The 25,262-nt window shown below is 41.0% G+C and overlaps 1 protein-coding gene across 1 annotated transcript in view; it reads right to left on the bottom strand.

Moving 5' to 3' along the window:
* The window catches only part of TOMM20 (translocase of outer mitochondrial membrane 20), a 198,893-nt gene extending 181,284 nt beyond the window's left edge, over window positions 1-17,609 (bottom strand). Inside the window, exon 1 of the mRNA XM_044058161.1 lies at window positions 17,358-17,609. Within this exon, the coding sequence (XP_043914096.1) occupies window positions 17,358-17,478 (121 nt within the window). The 5' untranslated portion in view covers window positions 17,479-17,609. The remainder of the gene's footprint in view (window positions 1-17,357) is intronic.
* Window positions 17,610-25,262: the final 7,653 nt, after the last annotated feature.

Raw genomic sequence — 25,262 nt, 5'->3', positions numbered from 1 at the left:
AGCCATCCTGGTGGACTGCAAGTATAATAAGCTATACAACAAAGAAACTGGATATCCAAGAACAGGAGGGAACTTACTCAGGAGGAAGAATACCATCCACAGCTTTAACAAGCAAATAAGATATCCTGTCAAGTTCTCTAAAGGCTACTCATCCAAATTAGCATCCCTAGCTAAAGACAATCAAAGCATTCTATAGCTACATCCGAAATCTAAAAGGGAATGCTCAGCTGTATGCAGAACTTGTAATGGTGAACCTGAGGAAATTGCCAACCTGCAAGCCTACTGGCAATTTCACCCCCCTCGTCCCCACCAGACATACCCCAAAACATTCCCGACACCAGTCCTCTACTAAGGATCTCCAAAAAAACAGGTCATGGGACAAGATAACATCCCAGGCTGCTTACTAACAATCTAAAAAGTGGAACCACTCTGCTCTCTCTTTAACCATAGTCCGACAGCTGGTTTTGTTCCAGCGCAATGAAGAACAGCAACAGTAATCCCCTTGCACAAAGGGGTCCATCAAATGACAATGGGAACTATCGACCCGTAAGCCTAACAAGTCTTATCTGCAAGGCCATGGAAAAAATCATAGACCTTATCCACAAGGACATAAGTGACCTTCAAACCCTTGACCAGACCCAGTTTGCTTTAGTCAAAGGTACAGCTTGCTTATTAAACCTAGTGGAATTCTTTGAGAAGATCACCAAAGCCCTGGATAAGGGCAAAACAGTACATATTGCCTATACTGATCCAGCCAGGGCCTTTGACACGATCCCCCATTCAAGTATCATAGAGAAACTCTTCCAGCTGGGGATTAACCTATATATATTACTAGATGGGTAGCAAACTGGCCCACCAACAGAATGCACACTGTCAAAGTTGGGGAGTCCACCTCCACCAGTAGACCAGTTACCAGTGGGGTACCACAAGGATCTGTTCTGGGACTCATTTGAATCTACTTCTCTGAAGTCCAGGCAAAGGTAGATGGCCCGTGGCTTAAAAAGTCTGCAGAGGACTATAAATTGGGAGTAATCAAGAGTCCGTCAACGATGTCAACATATTACAGAAGGGGCCAACACACACAAATGAATGGTGTCAAACTCGGAGACCTCACAGACTACAACTTAATGCAAAAAAGACGCCTCATTATCCCCTTTAGCAAAGTAGCCACCCCTGCTAATTATGATACAGATAGCAACCCTCTAAGCTCAGTGGATAGATATCAAACTTCGATTATCGTGCGTCCATAGTGGTAAGAAAAGCATTCTACATTACGCATCTCATAAATAAAGGTACTGCATCCAAGACCAGGGAGGTTATAGCTCAAATGTACTCGACCCTTATCAGTCCATTAAATAGAGTACACTGCTACCTTCTGTATATACCTCAGACACCTGAAGCAACTGGTCAGACCACAGAGGTTTCTAACCAAGAACATACAGGGCATCCAAAACATGAAATACATGAAAAGACTGAAAGCCCTGTCACTGTATTCTGTATCATAAAGGCTGCTGAGAGGTGACCTGTGCCTGGCCTACAGAGCAGTCTCGACCCTGCCCTAATGGAAATGCTGCACATTCACAAATCAAATGCAACAATAACTTGCTCCAGGGATATTAACCTAACCTTAACATTAACAAAACATGCTGAAGAGACAGATACATCTTCCAGTGATAGCCACTCCATGTGAAGCAGAGCTCCTCAATGACCCTATTCAAGCACAACCTTGACAACTGGATGGGTGACCATAAATTTACCTCTGGGGTGGCACCTACATCCCTCATGGACAGGGGCAGTCAGTACTGATCACTGAATCACCAACAACCGTCAATAAGGGTAACTGGGATGTTATACAGCTAGGCTTGCAAAGGCACTAGGGCCATTACATTATAGGTAGGTACTAGGCTATCGGCCCTAAGGCTTATACAAGCCCAGCCAAAAAGGTACCTTGGCTTTTTGCCACCCAAGAAAATTATTTTCCTGTGCCACTGTCGAGCAGAGCCACAGAAATGATCCCCGGGGTGAATTTCCTATTTCCCATCCAATCATCAAGATTTTTCTTGAAGAGTGCTAATGAGGAGCTTTGTTTGATATAGATAGGTAGCTTATTCCAGTATACGGGAAGTCTCTGGGACAGGAATCTATCCCTCCAGCATGTTCTGTTTATTGTGGTGACAAGGTTTAGGTCCCTAGAAGTGGAGCATGTCCAACAGCTCTGGGTTTGACATAGCTTTGTATGTTGGGCAGAGATCACCTCTGAGTAGGCGATACGCGACGGAGTAAAGCTGGAGTTTTTTGAGACTGTGTGTAGGGCATCTGTTTGAGGCCAGTAATCCTCTTTGTGAGGTATTTCTGCAGCCTTTCCAGTTGTTGATGTCTTGTGAGGTACATACCACAAGGGGCATTGTACTCTATAATGGGTCTGAGTGATGAGTAGCGGGGAACAATGACCTCTTTTTTTCTGGATGAGAAACCTTTTGTGATGAGGTGTGCCACATAGAAGGATTTCCTGACTACTGTGGCAATGTGATTATCAAAGGAGAGACTACTGCCACCAGTGTCCCAAGGTCTCATCACACTTTTAGTGTTAAGTATACTACCGCCTATGTTGTAGTTCATGAGTACAGAGTTTTTACCAAAGGGGGTAACTATGCACTTTTTGGCATTGAACTTGAGGCCATGGCTTTGACACCAGGCATCTGTCTCAGTGAGGCCCTTTTGTAGGTTGTCCACATTGTTAGGAGTTTCGATTATGGCTCCTAGTTTGCAGTCATTTGCAAACTTCGTTAGCCAAAGACCTCCTGTGTTTGGTATCTACTTCTCTGAAGTACAGGCTAACAAGGAGGGGGTCCAAGGACTGAACCCTGTGGTACTCCACTTGTCACTAGTTAGAAGTCGAATTTGGAGTCTGCTACTTTGACAGTGTGGGTTCTGTCAGTGAGCCAGTTGGCAACCCATCTTTTGGCATAGGGATTTATACCTAGTTTAGTGAGTTTATCTATAATTCCAGAGTGGGGGATGGTGTCAAAAGCCTTGGCAAAATCAATAGGCTGTGTGAACCACCTTACCCTCATCTATGGCTTAGGTGACTGCTTCAAAGAAGGTCTATCTGGTTTAGTAGACATGATCTGCCCTTTACAAACCCAAACTGGGTGGGGTCCAGAGTTTGGAGATTACCAATGTCTTTGTTTAGAAGTTCCATGATGATACGTTTCATGGCCTTGCAGACCAGGCTTGTCAGGCTAATGGGGCGGTAGTTCCAGGGTCCGTGGTGGCTGCCCCCTTGTGAAGTGGGATAACCGTTGTGGTGTGCCATTCAGCGGGCACAAAGCCTGAGGTGAGGCTATGATTGAACATGGCACTTAGGTGGGGTGCCAGTTCGTTCTGTAGTTCATGTAGAACGCAGCCTGGGATGTTGTCTGGTCCCATGGATGCTGTGTTCTTGGCTTTGGAGACTGCGTTTTTTACCTGTGCAGCCATGATTACAGGAACTTTGCATTCTACTGGCATAGAGATGGGCTCTTTAGGAGGTGAGAGGGGGGTTAAGTTAGCACTGAACCTGCCAGGATGCTGGCAATATCAGTTGGGTCTGTATATTTAGTGCCATTGTACTGTAACTCAGAGCAGATCTGAGTGTTGCCACAGATTCTTGACATAGCTATAGAATGCTTTGTGGTTCTCTTTAGAATCGGTGGCGATTTGGAGGATTTTATTAGGGATTGCAGCTTTTTACTAAGGCTGACCAGGAAGCTCCTCCTCTCATAGGATTTTATTCTCTTTTGCAACAGTTTCTTCCTTCTGTTGTACAGTTTGTTTATGGCAGGGGATCACCAGATTGGCTTCCTTTTTTTGGGAGGATAGCACGATCCACGCACTCGTAAGTGCTTATAAAGTGCAATTGAGTAGGACTCAGTAGTCGTAACTGTATTGTCCATCTGCATGGGTGTCGTGAAGTTCAACACTTCTGTCTTAAGCATGAAGTTGGCTTTGGAGAGAAATTTTTTACCGTTGTTTCCTTAATGGGGGAGTGGGGGCAGGATGTGAATATCTAGAGTAACTAGCTTATAGTCGGATCGGACCAATGAGGCGTTGACTTCAGGTGTGGAACACCGGTCACTCATGTTGGTAATGACTAGATCTAAGATATTGTTGCCACTGGTGGGGGTGTGGATAAGTTGATCGAAGGCATTGGAGTTTATGAATTCCAGAAAGCATTGAGTGAAGGAGTTGGTACATGAGCCGTTTTCCCAGTTAATGGTGGGGTAGTTGAAATCGCCCATTATTAGGGTGTTTGGTTGAACCCTAACATTTTCCATCATGAAAAGAGGAGTGGGAATCCTGGGGCATGGTGAGTGATCTGTAGCAAGCTACAATTTGGATTGCAATTTTGCCCAGAGTTAGTTGCACTTGGATAACCTCGGCTGCATTATGCTAAGCAACTAGCCTGGAGGTATGGATATCCTTAATGAATACGGACACACCTCCGCTTTTGGTGTTCCAGTCAAGGTTACATGGCCGAAAAGTGTGGTATGAGTTACAGCCTGGTAGTGCAGGGGTGTTCTCTGGAGCCTTGAACCAGGTCTCAGTCATTGCACAGATATCGATGTTCTCCATTTTAAGGAGTGCCTCGAGTGAGTGCATTTTGAGATTTAGACTTTTAGAGGTTCAGGCGTGTAGCCCGCAAGTCAATTCCCTGCGAGCTACATCGCCAAACCCAAATGGCTGCAGCAGCCCTTTGCTGTAGTGCAATACGGCTGAAAAGCCTAGCCGCTGCAATCTATGTACGGGCAGAGACAGCCGTACCGGATGTGCAACACATTCCTTATTTACATTCAAGGAATGTATTTATTTACTTATTTATTTTGTTGTCAGTCTGACAACATAAGTGGCATCACCCTCAGTTTTTGCTTGCCTGTTCCGATGGTGAATTTGTCATTTCAACCTTGCCTAAAAAGGCACTAAAGGGGCAGCAAGAACCTTAGCCAGTATCCCAAATCCCAGGGGTGACAGGTGCATGTCATCTCTGGCAAAGCATCATGGTTTATAGGAGGTTATTAGGCTATGTTCCTGCCACCAATCCCAACCCTACATATCACATTACTAGAAGGAATTTCCCAGAGTACCAATACACAAGGCAACTCCAGATCTTAGATTTATAGTCTTGAGTTTACTGATAAAGTCTTAATAGGAGAGAAGTAAGTGTTTCGTGATTCAGAATTTCAGTAGTCAGTGTTTTTCTCAGTCAAACCCCCACCCCAATTATTTCAATGTTAAGCATTTTAAGTTTTCAACATTTCACAGTTGGGTATACAAATATGCAGCTCTAAATATAGATGTATACATTCAGTATATATATTTACATACATAGTATGGTGGTTTTTACCCAATGATGGGTCAAAACACTGCAAAACCAAAGTGATAAAGACTATTAATGTAAGCATGATATTGTTATACATGGTCTAAATAGTATGGTTTCTTTCAGACAGCCACATTTCTGAAATGGCTTGAGATGCTACCCATAGAAATTGCAGTTAGTGAGCAGTAATTCCACCAAAACAGTGTACAGAGGGCTATAACATGATAGTCAAAGAAATTGGCCTCTTCGTGCAGGGGGGGTTAATGCCTACCTATTCAGGACAGCATGACACATCAAAGAAACTGACATTTCAGAATAACCATCAATATCTTCCACCAGGAATCCAAGAAGAAGAAAACTCACTGAAACCTCTTGTTAAACTTGATATGAGAGACTTTTCCATTTATAAACCAGTGGTCTCTGATGCAATATTTTATACTATGTACATTTATTACATATGCACATGTGTGCATGTATAAAATGTGTGCAAATACATATTTAATTACAGGGAAAGTCTTGGTGGGTAGAATCCCATTTTCAGCGAACGACATAGGAAAAAACTCCAAATTACTACAAAACATTAAGAATTTTACAATCTTCAAAAGTATAACAAAAACATCTGCAGTTTAATTATAACAAACTAGACAAAAAAATGGTTAAGTATACAAGTCATGTAATATTTAGAAATGTCAGACAATTTGTAGAAAAATTAAAGGCAAGTTAGTCTAATACAAACTAACTGCAACAAGTAGGGAGGAAACAAAAAAAAAAAAAAAAAAAAAAAGGCTTACGACATATTTTAAGAGAGTCAGGGAAGACAATTTAATAGAGGTAAATAATCCAAGACAGGAATCCAGGCACCTCGTAGCTGCAAATAATCCAAGTTATAATTTAAAAAACATGTGAGCGCTTTCGTTCACATAAATAAAATGAATGTCTTCAGATGAATAAAAGGCATTCAAATGAGCACTTAAGTACATTTCCTGATTCGTGACATCACAAACCCACTCTAGGAAGTTATGTGATTATAAATTTCCCATAGCTCATTCATAAACACATTATTCATGTTTGATATAAAATAAATACTATATATATGTATATGTTAACGTATAAACATAAATAAAAATAAACAGGAATAAACACTTTAAAGTTTGTGTGTTCTTTTTCCTATTTATCTTAGAAGTGACTTTAATTTTAAAATACATTTCAAAGAGCAGTAATCATTTAGTACGGGATACGAGTGTGCATTGAGCCTTAATTGCCACAAAAGCTCATGCTCCTCTAGCGTCAATGTCCACGCACCCCCCTGTAGTTGGGTACTACTTGCTCAATTACCAAGCATTTAAACTGATGATTTAGTTCATTCGTTATATGCTTGGCTAAAGCATTCGTAGTGTTTTGTTTATGCTATACTGGTGTTCGTAAATTTTTTGTTTAAAATGTCTCTCGGTTTTCCCCATATAAAAACATACGCATGACTGACACTGTGCAAGGTAGACTACCCCTTTTGCGTTGCAGTCAAATCTACCCTACAGTTCGTATTGTTCACCCAAAAACACAAAAGATGATGTTGCCTGTATAAATTTACAATAGGGGCATCTACCTCATTTCTTCATGCCTTTATTGGGTATATAGAGGAGTTTCACATTCCTTTCCAGGATAGAGTTAATATTGGGCCCCTTTCTGTAGGCAATTTTAGGTTTTTCCATCAGTTTGGACCTAAGATTAGCATCTTCGTTTATAAGGGCCCAATTTTTAATAGAGATGTTCCTGAGGGCACATGCATCCCTGGAAAAAGTTATAAAACTAACATTAAATTTGTTTTCTCTCCTAGGATTCTTGTCTATTATGGTATTCTCCATCTCTCCATTAACTTCAATTATGTTCCTGTTTAAAATGGCCCATCATTCGCTTCCTCTCCACTTCAATCATAATATCATCCAGTAATTTAGATGGATAGCCCCGCTTAAGAAACATATTTCTCAAGTTTTGACATTCTTTGTCAAAATCCTGGTTGAGAGATTTTATCCTAGCAGCTCTCACGAGCTGCCCTTTCACCACAACCCACTTTTGCTATATAGGATGATTGCTGGTGAAGTGGAGAAAGTCATTAGAATAAGGTTTCCTGAATATATGCGGGCTACATACCTATTACTGACATGGCCCTTGTTCAATATCTATGTAGGCCATCTCACGCTTATCAAAATTGGATGTAAATTGTAAAAAATGAAGTCATATGACATCTCATCTAACAATTGGTTAACTGTTTCTAAATTCCCTTTTAACAACAGAAACATGCCATCCAAAAATCGCATATACCATCTCACATTATACCTGAATGTGTCATTAAGAAACAAAAAATTTCTTTTCCCAGAAGGCCATAACGCTATTTGCAAAGCTGCCCCCACAGGGTGAACTCGTAACAACCCTGCTTTTCTGCAAATAGTTCTTATTAAACAGAAAGAAATTGTTTTCCCAAGATTAGTTCTAGTAGGTCCTCTATTAGGTTCAATTCATCCCCATTGGCACCTTTCTCCATCAAGAATTCCTTCATTTCATATTTCCAGCTACAAGGTGCCTGGATTCCTGTTTTGGATTGTTTGTTTGTGGTTTATCCTTCTGAGTTTGTTCTGGTGAATTTAATAGAGTAAGTGAAGAAGGGACCTATATTTGCTGCCTACCTGAGAAATTTGTGGAGTCTACTTGGGGTATAAAAAAATATCTATGTTAATCACTTCCAAGCACAGATCCTAAATCTGCTACACTGTTGCACACTTGGGGAAAAAAAAAAAAAGACATGCACAGTACATACATATTACACACACGTATATAGAGAGATAGAAATATATATATACACTATACACACAAATTTTATATATATATATATATACACATATACACACATATACACACATATATATATATATATATATATATATATACACACATATATATATATATATATATATATATACATATATATATATATATATACACACACACACACACACACACTTGTTTCTTTGTGAATTGCTTATCCTATCTCTCTTCCCAATACTGTCTAACCTCCTCTACAAGAACCAGTTACAATGCAATATTTTGTATGCACTAATTATTCCTTTTTTCAACCAGCAGATTCTGCAGTCTCCCGCCACATTTGATCACAAAGAGAGAGACATGTTTTTCTTCTGAAATTGGTTCAGTTTGGGGCGTATGTACATTGAAATGTTTATGTGATGCTAGGTTTGGGGATTTTATCTATCAAGCAAGGAAGACTTTGGTTATTTATTGGGGGGGGTGCCATTTGAGAAGTTGTGTATTGGATTTGTGAATACCCTCATACAAATATGAAATACCCATATATACACACGGGGGAAAGTACACTTAAGATCAAAAAAGATACAAGATCTAAACTCATAATAAGCCCTCTTCATAGGTAGGTACTAGGCTATCGGCCCAAGGGGCCTACATACGCCTAGCCAACAAGGTTACCTGGCTTACGTCACCCAAGAAAGTTATTTTCCTGTGCCACTGTCGAGCAGAGACACAAAAGTGATCCCTGAGGTGCATTTCCTATTTCCCATCCACTCATCAAGATTTTTCTTGAAGAGTGCTAATGAAGAACTTTGCTTGACATAGATGGGTGGCTTGCTCCACAGTATGGGAAGTCTTTGGGACAGGAATCTATCCCTCCAGCATGTCCTGTTTATTGTGGTGACAAGGTTTAGGTCCCTAGAGCATGCAGCTTGGAGGGATTGGGATTTCTTTAGGTGTAGCATGTCCAACAGCTCTGGGTTTGACATAGCTTTGTGTGTTAGGCAGAGATCACCTTGGAGTAGGCAATATGCTACAGAATAAAGCTAGAGTTTGAGACTGTCAGTGTAGGGCATTTGTTTGAGGCCAGTAATCCTCTTTTTGAGGTACTTCTGTGGCCTTTCAAGCTGCTGCAGATGTTTTGTGAGGTATATTCCAAAAGGGGTGTTGTACTTTATAATGGGTTTGAGTGTCGAGTAGAGGGGAACAATGACCTCTTTTTTCCTGGATGAGAATCCTTTTATGATGGTGTGCCACATAGGACTTCCTGACTACTGTGGCAGTGACCATCAAAGGAGAGACTACTGTCCACCTGGGTCCCAAGGTCTCATCACACATTCGGTGTTAAGTAGACTGCTGCCTATGTGGTAGCTCATGGGTACAGAGTTTTTACTAAAGGGGATAACACTGCACTTTTTGGCATTGAGCTTGAGGCCATGGCACCAGGTATCTATCTCAGCGAAGACCTTCTGCAGGATGTCCACATCATTTGGGGACTTAGTTTGCGAACTTTGTTAGCCAGAGGCCTTCTGTGCTAGCCTGTACTTCAGAGAAGTAGATACCCAAACAGAAGAGGTCCCAGGACTGAACCCTGTGGTACTCCACTTGTCACTGGTGAGGTCAGATTTGGAGTCTGCAACTTTTACAGTGTGGGTTCTGTCAGTGAGCCAGTTGGCAACCCATCTTGTGATGTAGGGATTTATAACTAGTTTAGTGAGTTTAGCTATAATTCCAGAATGGGGGATGGTGTCAAAAGCCTAAGCGAGGTCAAGATAGGCTGTGTGAACCACCTTACCCTCATCTACGGCTTTGGTGACTGCCTCAAAGAAGTCTATCAGGTTCAGGAGGCATGATCTGCCTTTCACAAACCCGAACTGGGTGGGATCCAGAGTTTGGAGGTTAACAATGTCTTAGTTTATGAGTTCCATGGCCTTGCAGACCAGGCTCATCAGGCTAATAGGGAAATAGTTCCCGGGATCAGTGATGGCTCCCCCTTTGTGGGATGGAATAACTGTTGCTGTGCACCATTCAGTGGGCACAAAGCCTGATGTGAGGCTATTATTGAACATGGTGCTTAGGTGGGGAGCCAGTTTGTTCTGAGGTTCGTGTAAAACGCAGCCTGGGATGTTGTCCGGTTCCAAGGATGCTGTGTTTTTGGCTTTAGAGAGAGCAGCTTTTACCTGCGTTGTTGTGATTATAGGGACTCTGCATTCTTCCTGTATAAATAAGGGCCCTTTAAGGGGTGGGGGGATAAAGTTAGCACTGAACCCATTTGCCAGGATGTTGGCAATATCAGTTGGTTCTGTAATTTTCATGACATTGTGCTATAACTCAGAAGATCTGGGTGTTGCCATTGAGATTCTTGACGTAGCTATAGAATGCTTTGTGGTTGTCTTTAGAATTAGTGGCAATTTTGTTTTCGTAGCTAGCTTTGGAGGATCTTATAAGGGATCGCAGCTTCTTACGGAGGCTGACCAGGTAGCTCCTCCACTCATGGGATTTTACTCTCTTTTGCAACAGTTGATTCCTTCTGTTGCAGTTTGTTTATGGCAGGGGACCACCAGATTGGCTTCCTTTTTTTGGAGGATAGCGTCTTAGTTCCGTTTGGGATAGCACGATCCATGCACTCGTTAAGTGCTTAGAGTGCATTTGTGTAGGATTCAGCAGTTGTAAGTATAATGTCCATCTGCATGGGTGTCATGAAGTTCAACACTTCTGTCTTAAGAAGCATGAAGTTGGCTTTGGAGAAATTTTTTACTGTGGTTTCCTTAATGGGGGGTGGGAGCAGGATGTTGATATCAAGGGTGCTAAGAAGTTGGTACAAGAGTAGTTTTCCCAGTTAATGGTGGGGTAGTTGAAGTCACCCATTATTAGGGTGTTTGGTTGAACCCTAATATTTTCCAGTACATCAAGAAAAGAGAAGTGGGAATCCTGGGGCATAGTGGGGGATCTGTAGCAAGCTACAATTTGGATTGCAGTTTTGCCCAGAGTTAGCTGCACTTGGATAACCTCGGATGCATTATGCTGACCAACTAGCCTGGAGGTGTGGATATCCTTAATGAATATGGACACCTCCGCCTTTGGTGTTTCAGTCCAGGTTACATGGCCAAAAAGTGTGGTTTGAGTTATAGCCTGGTAGTGCAAGGATGCTCTCTGGAGCCTTGAACCAGGTCTCAGTCACTGCACAGACATTGATGTTCTCCATTTTAAGGAGTGCCTCAAGTGGAGTGCATTTTGAGATTTAGTCTTCTAGCACTGAGTAGCATTACCCTCAATTTTCGCTTGCCTGTTCCTGTTACGGTGGTGAATTTGAATTTGTCATTTGAACCTTGCCTAAATAAGGCACTACAGGGGCAGCAAGAGCCTTAGCCAGTATCCGGAATCCCAGGGGCAACAGGTGCAGGCCATCTCTGGCAAAGCATCGTGGTCTGTCGACCACGTCATCCCAAGCAGACAGATACTGGATCCCCTTAGAATGACACCAGAAGCTTAGCCAATTATTGAAGTCAAATAATTTTGTCCTTGTACTGTGGTATTCTGGGCGATGGCAGAATGCTACTCAAGGCTAGGGTCATACCTGCCTGGGCTACAAGATTGGAGAGCTCTTCCATGTCTCTTTTCATGTAGTCCAGGGAGGTATGTCTCAGGTCATTCACACCAACATGGACAATGACAGTCATATTTGTACTTGTTAAGGAGTGACCAGAGTGCGTGGGTTATGTGGCAGATCCTGGCACCCGACAGGCAGCTGACAGTAACCTTCTCCTTGTTTAGTCTGGTGAGAGTGTGACATCAGTATGCCTGACTACAGAGTCACCTATGACTAGTGTTTTGTGTACGTTGTTTTGCCTTATTGGCTGTGGTTGAGTGGCACAATGAGTCGGTGGGCTGTGTCATTTGCGTTGTGTTGGGGGGTGGAGGTTGCTTGCGTCTCTGCTTTGGAGGTCTCTGTTGCTTAGACAGATTATTACTGAGAGCCTCTGCAAATGTTTTTGTGTTACTATGTGTGGATTTTGGTGGTGTACATTTAGTGAGACTATGTGAAGAGTGTGGTGTGGTGCAAATGTTTACCTTCTCCTCTTGACTGTCAAGTTCAGTCTTGGTTGGAGAGAGCTTTACCTCCAGTTTGACTAGATAAGTGCATCTCTCACAGGTTGTAGTGTTGGGTGGTAGGAGAAGGAGGTTGTCTGTGTACATGAGGCAATTTCTACATTGCCTCAAGATGCCCATATTCAGACGAGAGAGAACATTGGGAGCGGACCCTTGGACATGCCTGAATAAAAAAATATTTTCCTCTAGATAACTGAGTACAAGACCCGTTTTTCTCTAAGCAAGTGAGAAAAGTAAGTACAAAAACTGTTTTCCCCCTAGGTAAAGAGGAAGGTTGAGTGCTACAATACTTATTTAGTGCTTACAAGTTCTGAACAAGTGCTGAGCATGAATAGGCAAATTTAAGTGCTAAAACTAAGAACCTGTATCTGCACTAGACGAGTTACAGGACAGAAACAAGTGCAAATGCAGGCTTTCAAATCAGAAAGTTGAGAAAGATGGAAAAGACTGCCCAAACAGCCAATAACTACACTTTCTGGGCCAGAATCACTCCTTATGTGGTAGACCGGTTACCTAGTGCTTACCACTCCCACTGATAAGCTAGAAGGCTTCCCTCCAACACAGAAAGGCTTGGGGGTCTCAGAAGCTTACATTAAGTCCTGGATACAGCAAATCTGTATCTAGACTACACTAGTTACAGGAAAGGTAGGAAACAGGCTTGCAGTATTTTTTTTTTTTTTTAACAGAAAAGTAGCTAAAACAGCAGTAAAACAATTCACATGCAGTGCAAGCTAGCATATTTGAGTATGTAGCAATATTAGACCAAACAGTTTTAAAAATGCAATTAAATTAAAAAGGACTAAAAGCAAGTGCAGAAGGAGTTTATTGGGTAGAATGTTTTAAAAAGATGGGACTGGAGAAGTACCCCAGATCAAATCTACAGTGGGGCAGGCAACTGCAAAAGCCACCAAATTTAAACCATGAGCCAGAAATAGGGAGGGTGGGTCAAACACTCAGCAGAGATCTGAAAAACTAAGCCACAATTAACAGTACAAACCAAAAAAATATACTTAGCTCTGCATATTTTCAGACAGATTGAATTATATAAAACAATCAGATCACACAACAGTATGGAATGGGCAAATTCCCACTCCCCACTGTACTCCCACAATGTAATGCTACCATGCTGTGATCAAATGGATTATTCCATCTCTTCTTCCACCATAACAAATACTCAGTATTTCAAACTTTCTACCAAATTATTGGTTCCCAAATACACACACACACACCATATGGTAAAATGCATTTCTCCATAACAATCCTCTAATTACCAATCTACACTTTAATTGAAAGCACAGAGTAAACAACACATGGGCTGCATTTACTATTTACCTCAACTTAAAAGTAGTTTCACACAGTTCTTCTTTCGGCTTTTTCCCGGTTAGGGGTCACCACAGCGGAACTCCAGTCCGCTAATGATTGGCAGTAGATTTTTTACGGGTGCAGAGGTGCCAGCTCAATGCCCAACTTTCAATGAAGGCACACCCATTCTATGCATGTCTTTCAAATGCCACTCGAAAAAATCATGCAGTTAAAATCAAGTCTACAAACATTCCTATTTAAAAATGTTAGAATAAAAGAAAATTTTCAGACTACAACTAAACTGCAAATGGAATGGCAGACTATACTGTTCAGTGGGAAAGGGAAGCTAAAGGAGTAAAACTGAGAAATATATTTTAAACATAGTAGTGTAACACTCAACCATCAAGGAATGGCACTACCAGCAGGACAGGTTAAATGCAGTGGGAAGCAATAACATACTAGGTTGTGTTGCGGTGCAGATAAACTTGTGCCACAGCTAAAGTGGCCCATCAACAAAAGATAAGCAACCAAGCTCCCACCAACAGAAGCTGATGGTGTACTGGGTGTCCCTTCAATTCCACAGTAGTGTAATATGCCATCATTTACATTCAAGACGTTTATGACAGAATCCCTACCAAAACTGTAAAAGTTTGCAGGCACAGCCTGACCAACTATTGTGTTTGCAAGTATGTTAGAAACAGACCAGTGAGCAGGGATTCTAATGTGTGTGTGGAAGAGAGAGACAGAATGTGCTTGTCTGTCTGCACATGGTGGGGGAGCATCTACTGTAAGGTAGAACACTGATGTGTGTTTACAGACCAATGGCTGAGATTCCCTGGTTATTCCTGCTGTATGTCACAATGGCTTTACAAGTTACATTCTTGTCATGCTTATGGACCACACACTGACTCTGTACAAGACTGCATACCAGGTCAATGAATATTAATTCCACCCTGCAATACTTACTGATGACTACATTGTAAGTACAGCAACCTACCATTACCACATAAGAAAAATATCTGGCATATCACACACATTTATCAATGACCTCCACTCCCACTTTCCTCTCCACCCTCATCACATCCACTATCATACTTCTTTAAAAAAACACATTCAACAATCCTACCATCTTGTAGAAAATTGGCCAAAACACAGTTTATCCTTAACCCCAAAAAATAAAGCCACTTCTCTTTCTCCCAAAAAAGAAAGACCACCTCAAGGCAAACTTCTCCATCTCCACTCTAAACACCACTATAATCAACCTAGACACTTGCACAAAATTACTAGAAATTACTACTGGATGATCAATTAAAATTTGACTTACACATTCACAATGCAATAAAAAAATTAACCAAAAACTTGGCTTGATATACCGCAACTCAACATTCCGCTCTACAGAATCTAGACAATCCCTTGCCCAAGCCTACCTCCTTCATAGCCTCCTCTACGGTTCACCAGTCCTCACCAATTTTCAATCCTGTTTACTCTAGACTTAAGCAGACCTACAATAAAATTGCCAAATTTGCAGCCAACCTTCCTAACCCAACCCACCACTGCTTAGCCCTCCACAAGCTACAACGGCTTGAATTCTCCCATCATATAAAACTGTCCCAACTACATATAACCCACCACATACTTAATCCACTTCCTGCCCCTCCCTCACAAATCTAGTCTCATACTATTTCCCCCTACACCCCCTCTGCAGCTCTGAGAAACCTCTCCTAGAAACATATACACCTAAACTTAACACAAGCACTCTCTTATATAAATCAGCTATTAGAAAAATCTGGAATAGCCTACCCTCTAACCTACGAAACATCACTCAAGCAACAAGCTTCAAAAAATAAATGAAAGTATTCTTCCACACTAACTGGATCTGGCCCGTGCCAGGATCCCACCTCACCACCCTCTTCCTACTGCATAGCTTCTCTATCTTAGTCTAATTTACCTAACCTCTAAAATTCCTGGCTGGTAATTGCACAATCCTTCTGGCACTATTTGTAATTGCCTATTTTGATACATGTATCACCAAAAATCAACCTTCCAATTCTGTAAGGTAAATGACTTTCAACCTCAGTATGCATGTATCTTTTTACACTGTTTTTTCTATAATTTTCTTATTTTGTTAATATGTTGTTATACTTACTCGTGTTACTATGTATATATCAATTTATTGGAGTTTTACTTACTCTTGTGTTACTATAATGAGGCTTTTCTCAGGTCTCCACTGAAAATGGGCAATAACTGCTCAGCTGGACTAACCCCGTTAAATATGAAATAAAATAAAAATAAATATCCGCAATCACGGCTATTAAAGTTCTGTAGTGTGCAGAGATGGAAAACTAACTGCTACAAAGGCAACTTGAGTCTGATTAGCAATCCCTGTTCCTGGCATGTCAGCCAGGGAGACAGGCCAAACCTCATTTCTGTCAAAGCTATCCTGGTAAAGGGTGGGTTTACAGCAAAGAAACATCTCTGCTATAATCCCACAAGGGAAGTAAATATTGTGGGAAGAAATACCCTGGGAAATGTTATGGATAGGCTTGTACAGACCCTAGGGTCGATAGTCTAGTAGCCACCTATGAACCTGTAATCTGTAGAGACCAGCGACATGTGCACATTGGACACAAACAGGACAAAGGGTAGTACAAAAAAATAAACTCCTCACATCTGTCAAAATGGTGCAGCATCAGGCCACCTGAGCTTCTATTTGCACAAATTCCCCAACGCTTACTCATCAACACTTCCTCTGTGGCCCAAGTATAACGGGGAGGTGAAGCAGATAAAGGAGGGGCACACAGGAAAACATCTGCAGTGGGAAGACAGTTTTATTACTAAATTTAAAACATCAAGAATAACACACACAATAAGAAATCATTTACTTCACTTGTAGTTCCACTGATTTTGAAAAGGTGTATCAAGTCTTCCTAAGCTTCTTCCCTACTTGTTTTCACTGGTGAGAAGTTCATGACTCCAAAGCAAAACCCACGTCAACAGAGCCACACACAAAACTGAGTGACACCAGATGCAGCCCAACGTTAACAGCACGACGCATACATGCAACATATACATGCCTGAGCGTACACATGTACATTTATGTGATTCGTTCTGCATGTGTGTGTAGGTGCAAACCCAGCGTACGTGTGCATGTATGTAAAACGCATGACTGTACAGGGTATATCATTTTATATGGAGGCACATATTTACAATAGCTTACATGTGCCGGTGTGTCTCTGTATAAGCACGTTTGTGCGTAGTAGGGGTACACTGGGATAAGAAAGCAAAACCTGTTTCTCAAATATTTTCTAAATCACACGCCGTAAAAAAAAAAAAACACGACGTCAACCAGAGCAGCAAGAGACCAGACTCTGCTTTTCAGAAATAAAACACCCCATACTTTTAGAAAGTGAGATTCCCTGCTACTGCATAAGACAGTAATATGCTTTAGACACAAACTGTTTTATAACAGTATTAAATAAAACTTTTAATTCCCTCAAGTGTCAGGACATTTGCATTTTTTTATACATTTCTCCCCAAACCTGTCAAATAGGGACTGTCCTGCGTAAAAAGGGACGGGTGGTAACCCTAAAAGCTCCAGCAACCCATCCTCTATTACCTCCATTTCACTTTTTCAGACAATTATTTAACGGATAATAAAGAAAAAAAAAGGAGCCCATAAGTATCGCTGCCCAACTTTTATGGCCTGCCAAGCACAGCAATGACCCACGATTCTGGCCCACTAGTGACCTCTAGACCCCAAATACTCAAAACTCACGTTCTCGAAGCCTGTTCTTAAAGTTAGGGTCATTCCTTCTTTTCCGATCAAAGTAAATGCAATATCCAATGAAAAGTGCCCCACACACTCCCGCAGCGATGGCACTAGTTCTGCTCACCATCGCGACCACAGGATAAACGGTAAATGTACTGTCACTGTTTATTAACAGAAAATTATTCCAGGATCCCCACTCATGCCAGTATACTCAACAATCTGCGAGGAGCGAAAAGGGTCCTTTTCTGATGTCTGACGTCATTAACGTCCGCCAAGCTAGTCTAAAAGATGCCTTAACAGAAGATTATGTAGCTACTGTTCCCACTGGCGTTGAATATACACCCCCATTAAAAAGATATATATATATATATATATATATATATATATATATGTATGTATATATATATATATATATATATATATATATATATATATATATACATATCTACATATATATATATATGTATATATATATATATATATATATATATATATATATATATATATATATATATATTATATATATATATATATATATATATATATATATATATATATATATATATATATATATATCTACATATCTACACACACACACACTCTTAATTTTTATTAAGATTAATTTAACGTAAGCTACCCTGTCCCTGTGTACGGCTGCATACTTATTTATTTACTTTCTCATTTACTTATATGAAGTCCTACTGAGCTCCAGAGGATACAGCTCCGCTCTCCCTTGTAACATATTTAATTTTCTGTTACATCACTAAGGATTACAGTCAGTCATTAATTACAGACATTAGAGATTTGTGATCCTGTGGATACACAAGCCAGTGCATTTCTTTGTGCCAGTCCAAGCCCAGATAAATGGGGAGGGTTGCGTCAGGAAGGGCATCCAGCATAAAATTTTGCCAAATCATACATGCGGACAACTGTACAGATATTCATACTGGATCGGTCGAGGCCTGGGTTAACGACTGCCACCAGTACTGTTGGCCAACAGGATGCTGGCGGAAATTAGGCTACTGTTGGCCAAAGGAGGAGAAGAGAGGGGAAGGCATGCCGAAGGCAGGTAAAGGCTAGGACTGTGATAGTGAGGGTTGGAACTTTGAATGTTGTCAATATGACTGGTATAGGGAGAGAGCTAGCTGATATGATGGACAGAAGGAAGGTTGGTATATTGTGTGTGCAAGATACCAGATGGAAGGGGAGCAAGGCTAGGTGTATCGGAGGTGGGTTCAAATTGTTTTATCATGGTGTGGATGGGATGAGAAATGGCATAGGGGTTATCCTGAAGGAACAGTAAGCTAAGAGTGTTTTGGAGGTGAAAAGAGTGTCGGATAGAGTGATGTTTATGAAACTGGAAATTGATGGTGTAATGATGAATGTTGTTAGTGCATATGCTCCACAGGTTGGGTGTGCGATGGATGAGAAAGAAAAATTTTGGAGTGAGTTGGATGAAGTGGTGGTGGCTGTACCCAAAGTTGAGAAAGTGGTGATTGGAGCAGATTTCAATGGGCATTTTGGTGAAGGAAACAGAGAGGATGAGGAAGTGATGGGTAGGTATGGTGTTAAGCAAAGGAATGCAGAAGGTCAGATGGTAGTGGATTTTGCCAAAAGGATGGACATGGCTATGGTGAATATGTATTTTAATAAGGGGGGGAGCATAGGGTGACATACAAGAGTGGAGGAAGATGCACACAGGTGGATTATATCTTATGTAGAAGGGCCAGTCTGAAGGAAACTGGAGACTGTAAAGTGGTGGCAGGGGAAAGTGTAGTCAGGCAGCATAGAATGGTGGTTTGTAGGATGACATGGGTGATCAAGAAGAGGAGGAGGAGTGTGAGAGCAGCACCAAGGATCAAATGGTGAAAATTGAAAAAGGGTAATTGTGAGGTGGAGTTCAGGGAAGAGTTAAGACAGGCACTGGGTGACAGTGAAGAGTTACTGAATAGCTGGGTAACTACAGCAGATCTAGTAATGGAGATGGCTAGAAAGGTGCTTGGTGTGACATCTGGAAAGAGGAAGGAGGACAAGGAGACCTGGTGGTGAAATGAGGAAGTACAGGAGAGTATACAGAGAAAGAGGTTGGTGAAGAAGTGGGATTGTCGGAGAGATGAAGAAAGTAGATAGGAGTATAAGGAGATGAGGTGCATGGCAAAGAGAGAGGTGGTGAAGGCTAAGGATAAGGCATATGAAGAGTTGTATGAAAGATTGGACACTAAGGAGGGAGAAAAGGACCTGTACAGATTGGCTAGACACAGGGACCGAGCTAGTAAAGATGTGCAGCAGGTAAGGGTGATAAAGGATAATGGGGGAAACGTACTCGAGGAGAGTGTGTTGAGCAGATGGAAAGAGTACTTTGAGGGGCTGATGAATGAAGAGAATGAGAGGGAGAGAAGGTTGGATGATGTGCGGATAGTGAATCATAAAGTGCATTAGCAAGGAGGAAGTAAGGATAACTATGAAGGAGATGAAGAATGGAAAGGCTGTTGGTCCAGATGACATTCCTGTGGAAACATGGAGGTGTTTAGGTGGAATGGCAGTGGAGTTTTTAACTAGATTGTTTAATGAAATCTTGAAAAGTGAGAGAATGCCTGAGGAATGGAGAAAAAGTGTTTTGGTACTGATTTTTAAGAATAAGGGTGATGTGCAAAGCTGTAGTAACTACAAAGGGATTACATTGATCAGTCACAGCATGAAGTTATGGGAAAGAGTAGTGGAAGCTAGGTTAAGAAGGAAGGTGATGATTAGTGATCAGAAGTATGGTTTCATGCCAGGAAAGAGCACTACAGATGTGATGTTTGCTCTGAGAGTGTTGATGGAGAAGTACAGAGAAGGTCAGAAGGAGTTGCATTGTGTCTTTGTGGACTTAGAGAAAGCATATGACAGGGTGCCTAGAGAGGAGTTGTGGTATTGTATGAGGAAGTCGGGAGTGTCAGAGAAGTATGTAAGAGTGGTACAGGATATGTACGAGGGTAGTGTGACAGTGGTGAGGTCTGCGGTGGGAGTGATGAATGCATTTAAGGTGGAAGTGGGATTACATCAAGGATCAGCTCTGAGCCCTTTCTTATTTGCAACGGTGATGGACAGGTTGACAGACAAGATCAGACAGGAGTTCACATGGACTATGATGTTTGCAGATGACATTGTGATCTGTAGTGAGAGTAAGTAACAGGTGGAGGAGACCCTGGAGAGGTGGAGATATGCTCTAGAGAGAAGAGGAATAAAGGTCAGCAGGACTAACACAGAATATATGTGTGTGAATGAGAGGGGAGGAATGGTGAGGATGCAGGGAGTAGAGATAGCAAAGGTGGATGAGTTTAAATACTTAGGATCAACAGTTCAGAGTAATGGTGAGTGTGGAAGAGAGGTGAAGAAGAGAGTACAGGCAGTATGGAGTGGGTGGAAAAGAGTGTCTGGAGTAATTTGTGACAGACGAGTACCAGTAAGAGTGAAAGGGAAGGTCTACAAGAGGGTAGTGAGACTAGCTATGTTATATGGGTTGGAGACAGTGGCATTGACAAAAAGGCAGGAGTCAGAGCTGGACGTGGCAGAGTTAAAGATGTTAAGATTTGCACTGGGTGTGATGAGGGTGAACAGGGTTAGGAATAAGTATATTAGAGGGTCAGCCCAGGTTAGAAGGTTTGAAGACAAAGCCAGAGAGGCAAGATTACATTGGTTTGGACATGTGCTGAGGAGGGATGCAGAGTATATTGGGAAAAAGATGTTAAGGATGAAGCTGCCAGGTAACAGGAAAAGAGGAAGGCCTAAGATAAGGTCTATGGATGTGGTGAGAGAGGATATGCAGGTGGTTGGTGTGGCAGAGCAAGATGCAGGGGACAACAAGAAATGGAAACAGATGATCCGCTGTGGCGACCCGTAACGGGAGCAGCCAAATGAGGAAGAAGAGATTTGTGATCCTTATTCTTCAGAAAATGCACCCTGATGTAATTTTTATTAACTTTTTAATCAAATTAGGGAGGTAGTAGCAAAACTGTACTTGAGTTTGTAACCCTATGAATTTTGGTTTTGTCCCTGCATCTTGAGCAAAGTAGTTGAAAGTTATGCCACAAGGATATTTTTTGTGTGGTGTGTTAGACCAAAATATCATAGTTTATAGTTTTAGTACTAGGCTAACTGCCCTTGTGGACCATTTTAAGCCTAGTCATTTACCCCATGTGAGAATCAAACCCTGCATCTTGTAGTTGTAAGGCAAACGCCTTAACTATTATGCCAACCTCCCACTCCCATAACAATACAAATTCTCAGTGAATAAAACTGAAAAAGAACATCAGTATACAGAGTAAGCAAAAATATATAAGATCTAAATGAAGTTGTGATTACTTGCACACTAGTAAACATGCATATTAGTAATTGTGTATGGCATTTCACTACAGTAGTATGTGTTGCCTATAGTAGCTAATTTTAATGTTATAATGATTGTGACTAATTTTCAACTAAAGTGGAAAATATGTGGTGATTGATAAGAGTGCTGGATGGACTGTGCTACAACCAAATCTATATGTGAGAAACTTTACAAGAACTGTGTAATAGGTTCATAGAAGATTACTTGGCTTACAGCCCATGAGCTTTTACAAGCCTAACCATGTTTAGCCCAAGTTTCCCAATTTTCAATAGCTTGGTAAATGAATTTCACAGACGTATGAGCCTCATGCTATGGTATCTGATATCAACTGCTTCTGTCCATAAGGGACATGGGCACCAAGCCAGGAGTAAATTTACAATTACCCTTCCATTGATCTAGGTTATGCTTGGAGATTGTCAGGGAAGGGGTTTGCTTCACATGAATGGGAAGCTTGTTCCAGAGAAGGGGAAGTCTGTGAGAGACAGTTCTATCTCTCCAACATTATTTACTTAAGTCAGAGGCTAGGTTAAGATTCCTGGGATGAGTGATCTTTATACAGTTTGATTTATGAATGTGTAATATTTCCATCACAGCCAGGTCGGACACTTGTTTTCTGTACCCTATATCTTTGTGGTGAGATACCTCTGGGGTCGCTCCAGCTGTTGCAGATGTCTGGTGAGGTATATGAAAAAGGGTGAATTCTGATGAGGGTTAGGTGTGTGTGTGTGTGTGTGTGTGTGTGTGTGTGTGTGTGTGTGTGTGTGTGTGTGTGTGTGTGTGTGTGTGTGTGTGTGTGTGTGTGTGTGTGTGTTTGCACGTGTTTATTTAGTCATTTTATTATATCTCAGTTTACAAGGTTGTCTAACTTGGCTGAGATCTGCTTACATTGTAGGCTCAAGAGCACTGTCATATACTCAGCACGATAGGACAAGCCTGCCAAGCAACTCATATCATTTGTCATCTGTGGCTGGCCCATGGAGCAATATAGTGACACTGACAAAATGCATTTAGTTTACTGCCTTGTAATTATATAAACTCATGGTAGTCATGTTAATTTAATACTAGTCAGCATGTAAACAGGCATCTCAACTGGGTAAGTTCCAAGAAAACAGAAACCAATCCAGCTAAAAATAAATAAATAAATAAATAATTCACAGAAACTTTTACACAATAGTGCTTTGTTTTTTTTTTTTGTTTGTTTTTTTTGTTTGTTTTTGAAAAGGATGTAATACCAGTACCATTTACTACTGGTTATTTACATGGAATTAAAAAATACACTGTCTGTAAACTGCATTTCCATACCATTTATCTGAAGGGTGGTATTCTCAAGCCCATCTCTTCTTAAAAAGTAGGCAAAGGGACTTTTGGTATAGAAGCACTAAGGCAAGACAGGTCAGGATAGGCTCTGTCCCAAGACTGCACTAAAACAAATATTTAAGGGAGGGTCAATAAATCCTAAAGTGAATATATGCAGTTACAATGAGTATCAGTAGCTCTGTAAAAAGTAAAAAAAAAAAAAAAAAGAAAATGGCAAAAAGTCAAAAAGACGCACACAGAAGGTAGTGAAGTTATCAAAGCATGGCACTAGCATCAAGAGTAGCAAATAAGGGAAAGTGAGACCAGAACAAATTCTATTCACACTGTGCTAAAAAGGAATTGTTTAAACAGGAGGGGAAGCACAGGTATGACCACTGGTGTACCATAAGGCTCTATCCTTGGTCCCCTCCTCTTAAACATTCTCACCAACACTGCACACAGCCACACAAAATGCCTCCCTAACACAATATGCAGATGACTCAACACAAATATGCATGTCAGATTACCTGGCACATCTCCAAAAAATGACTTGGGGAAGCTTTAACAGCAACTGAAATGTGGCTTTGTAACTCATAACTCAAGCTCAACCCCTCCCCACTAAAAAAATAAAAAACTACTATTTTAAAATACCTCTCTGATGAAAAAAAATAAAAATAAAATCCTTTCTCTTAATAATGCAGCCATCAAAGTCACTTCTCATATCAAATTATTATTGATAATAGTGGATGGTAATCTTAAATTTGATAATATGCAAAATTGAATTAAAAAACTCACCAAAAACTAGGGATGCATCACAGAACAAAAAACTTCCCCACCAACATAACTAAAACTATGATTGCCACTACTTACCTCCTCCCCTCAATGCTTTATTGTGTTCTCATCTTTACTAACCTCCAGGCATCACAAAAAGCAAAACTTGAATAGTGTTATCATAAAGTGTCTAAATTCACAGGAAATACCCATTTCAGAACCCACCATTGTATAGCACTACAAATCCTAAATAGGTATATCTAGCAGAAGAAGATGGCAAGAGTGAAGTGAGATAAGTTGATTCTTCCAATAGACCAGGGCAGTTTGGGATTACCTGATTTGAAGGGGTATTTCAGAGCTACACAGTTAAAGCTCCTATACATAGCACAAGTGGAAACCTATAATTCAAACTTGAAAAGGGATGATGATGATTACAGTGTCTATGACAATGTTCAAAAGTAACCTGCATGAGTGGATGGGGCACCGTAAATTCTTACCAGGGATAGTGCCCACAATCCTCCTGGACATGGGCAGTCATTACTAAATACAATCCTGGATATTGACTAGAGTATCTATTGTATTACATTGGGATGAAACGGCTATACTTGAAATGATCTCTGGGTCAATAGCCTAGTAACCTCCTATGATCGTATGAAACAGGGGGGAAGCTCAAGAAACAAAGAGAGTCTGGGATTTTGGATGCAGATCGTTAAGGAGAATAACAATAACCATACTGAGTAGTATATTCCTAAAGTAGCAGAAAGTATTCTTAGAACTAAGCCAACACGGAAATGGAGAAAGGGGATTCTGCTGATAAGGATGACTGCAATTAGGGAGACAGGCAATGGACAAGAGGGGGGCTGGAATTTATTAGGGAAAACTGGCAAAAGAACAAGGGTATTAAGATCAAATAATTAGAGAGGCAAAGGTAATAGAATGGGAAGAGGCCAAAAATTTATTTGGACTGCAAGCTATAGATTGACTTCCCTTTCAGGACTGATATCAGAGTATCGAGAAAGAGAAAGAAGTAGGGGGATCCTAAGTGAAAGGCCTGCACTGGTAGAGTTTTTAGTAGAATCTAGAGCAGAAGCTGCTGTTAAAAAGGGAGTAATTAGTAGAGCATACAAAATATTGCATGATAACTATAAGAATCAATCACAGGAGGTTAGAAAGGATTGGGAAGAGAGAGACTGGATATGTAATTCTCAAAGAAACAATGGGTGAATTTATGTATGTCCCCCAATTATGCAACCACGCCTAGAAGATTTAGGATCTTTGTTTGGAAGTGTTTACATAGGTAGTTTTATACCCTAAGTAGACTCCAAAGAATTTTTCCTCAGGTAGACAGGAGGTGTGATGGGAAGGAAGAGGTAATTGGGAACATATTTTCTGGAAGTATAATGAGTTGGCAGACTTTAAAGATTCCCTGCCGACGACTCTGTCAGAGATACTGGGCGAGCAAATTGGTGCAACTAAGG

This window comes from Protopterus annectens, chromosome 16.part0, assembly GCF_019279795.1.
Source record: "Protopterus annectens isolate FY-2018-M chromosome 16.part0, PAN1.0, whole genome shotgun sequence".
Lineage (NCBI taxonomy): Eukaryota > Metazoa > Chordata > Ceratodontiformes > Protopteridae > Protopterus > Protopterus annectens.
The sequence above is the reverse complement of the archived record's forward strand: the minus strand, read 5'-3'. Positions and strand labels throughout refer to the sequence as shown.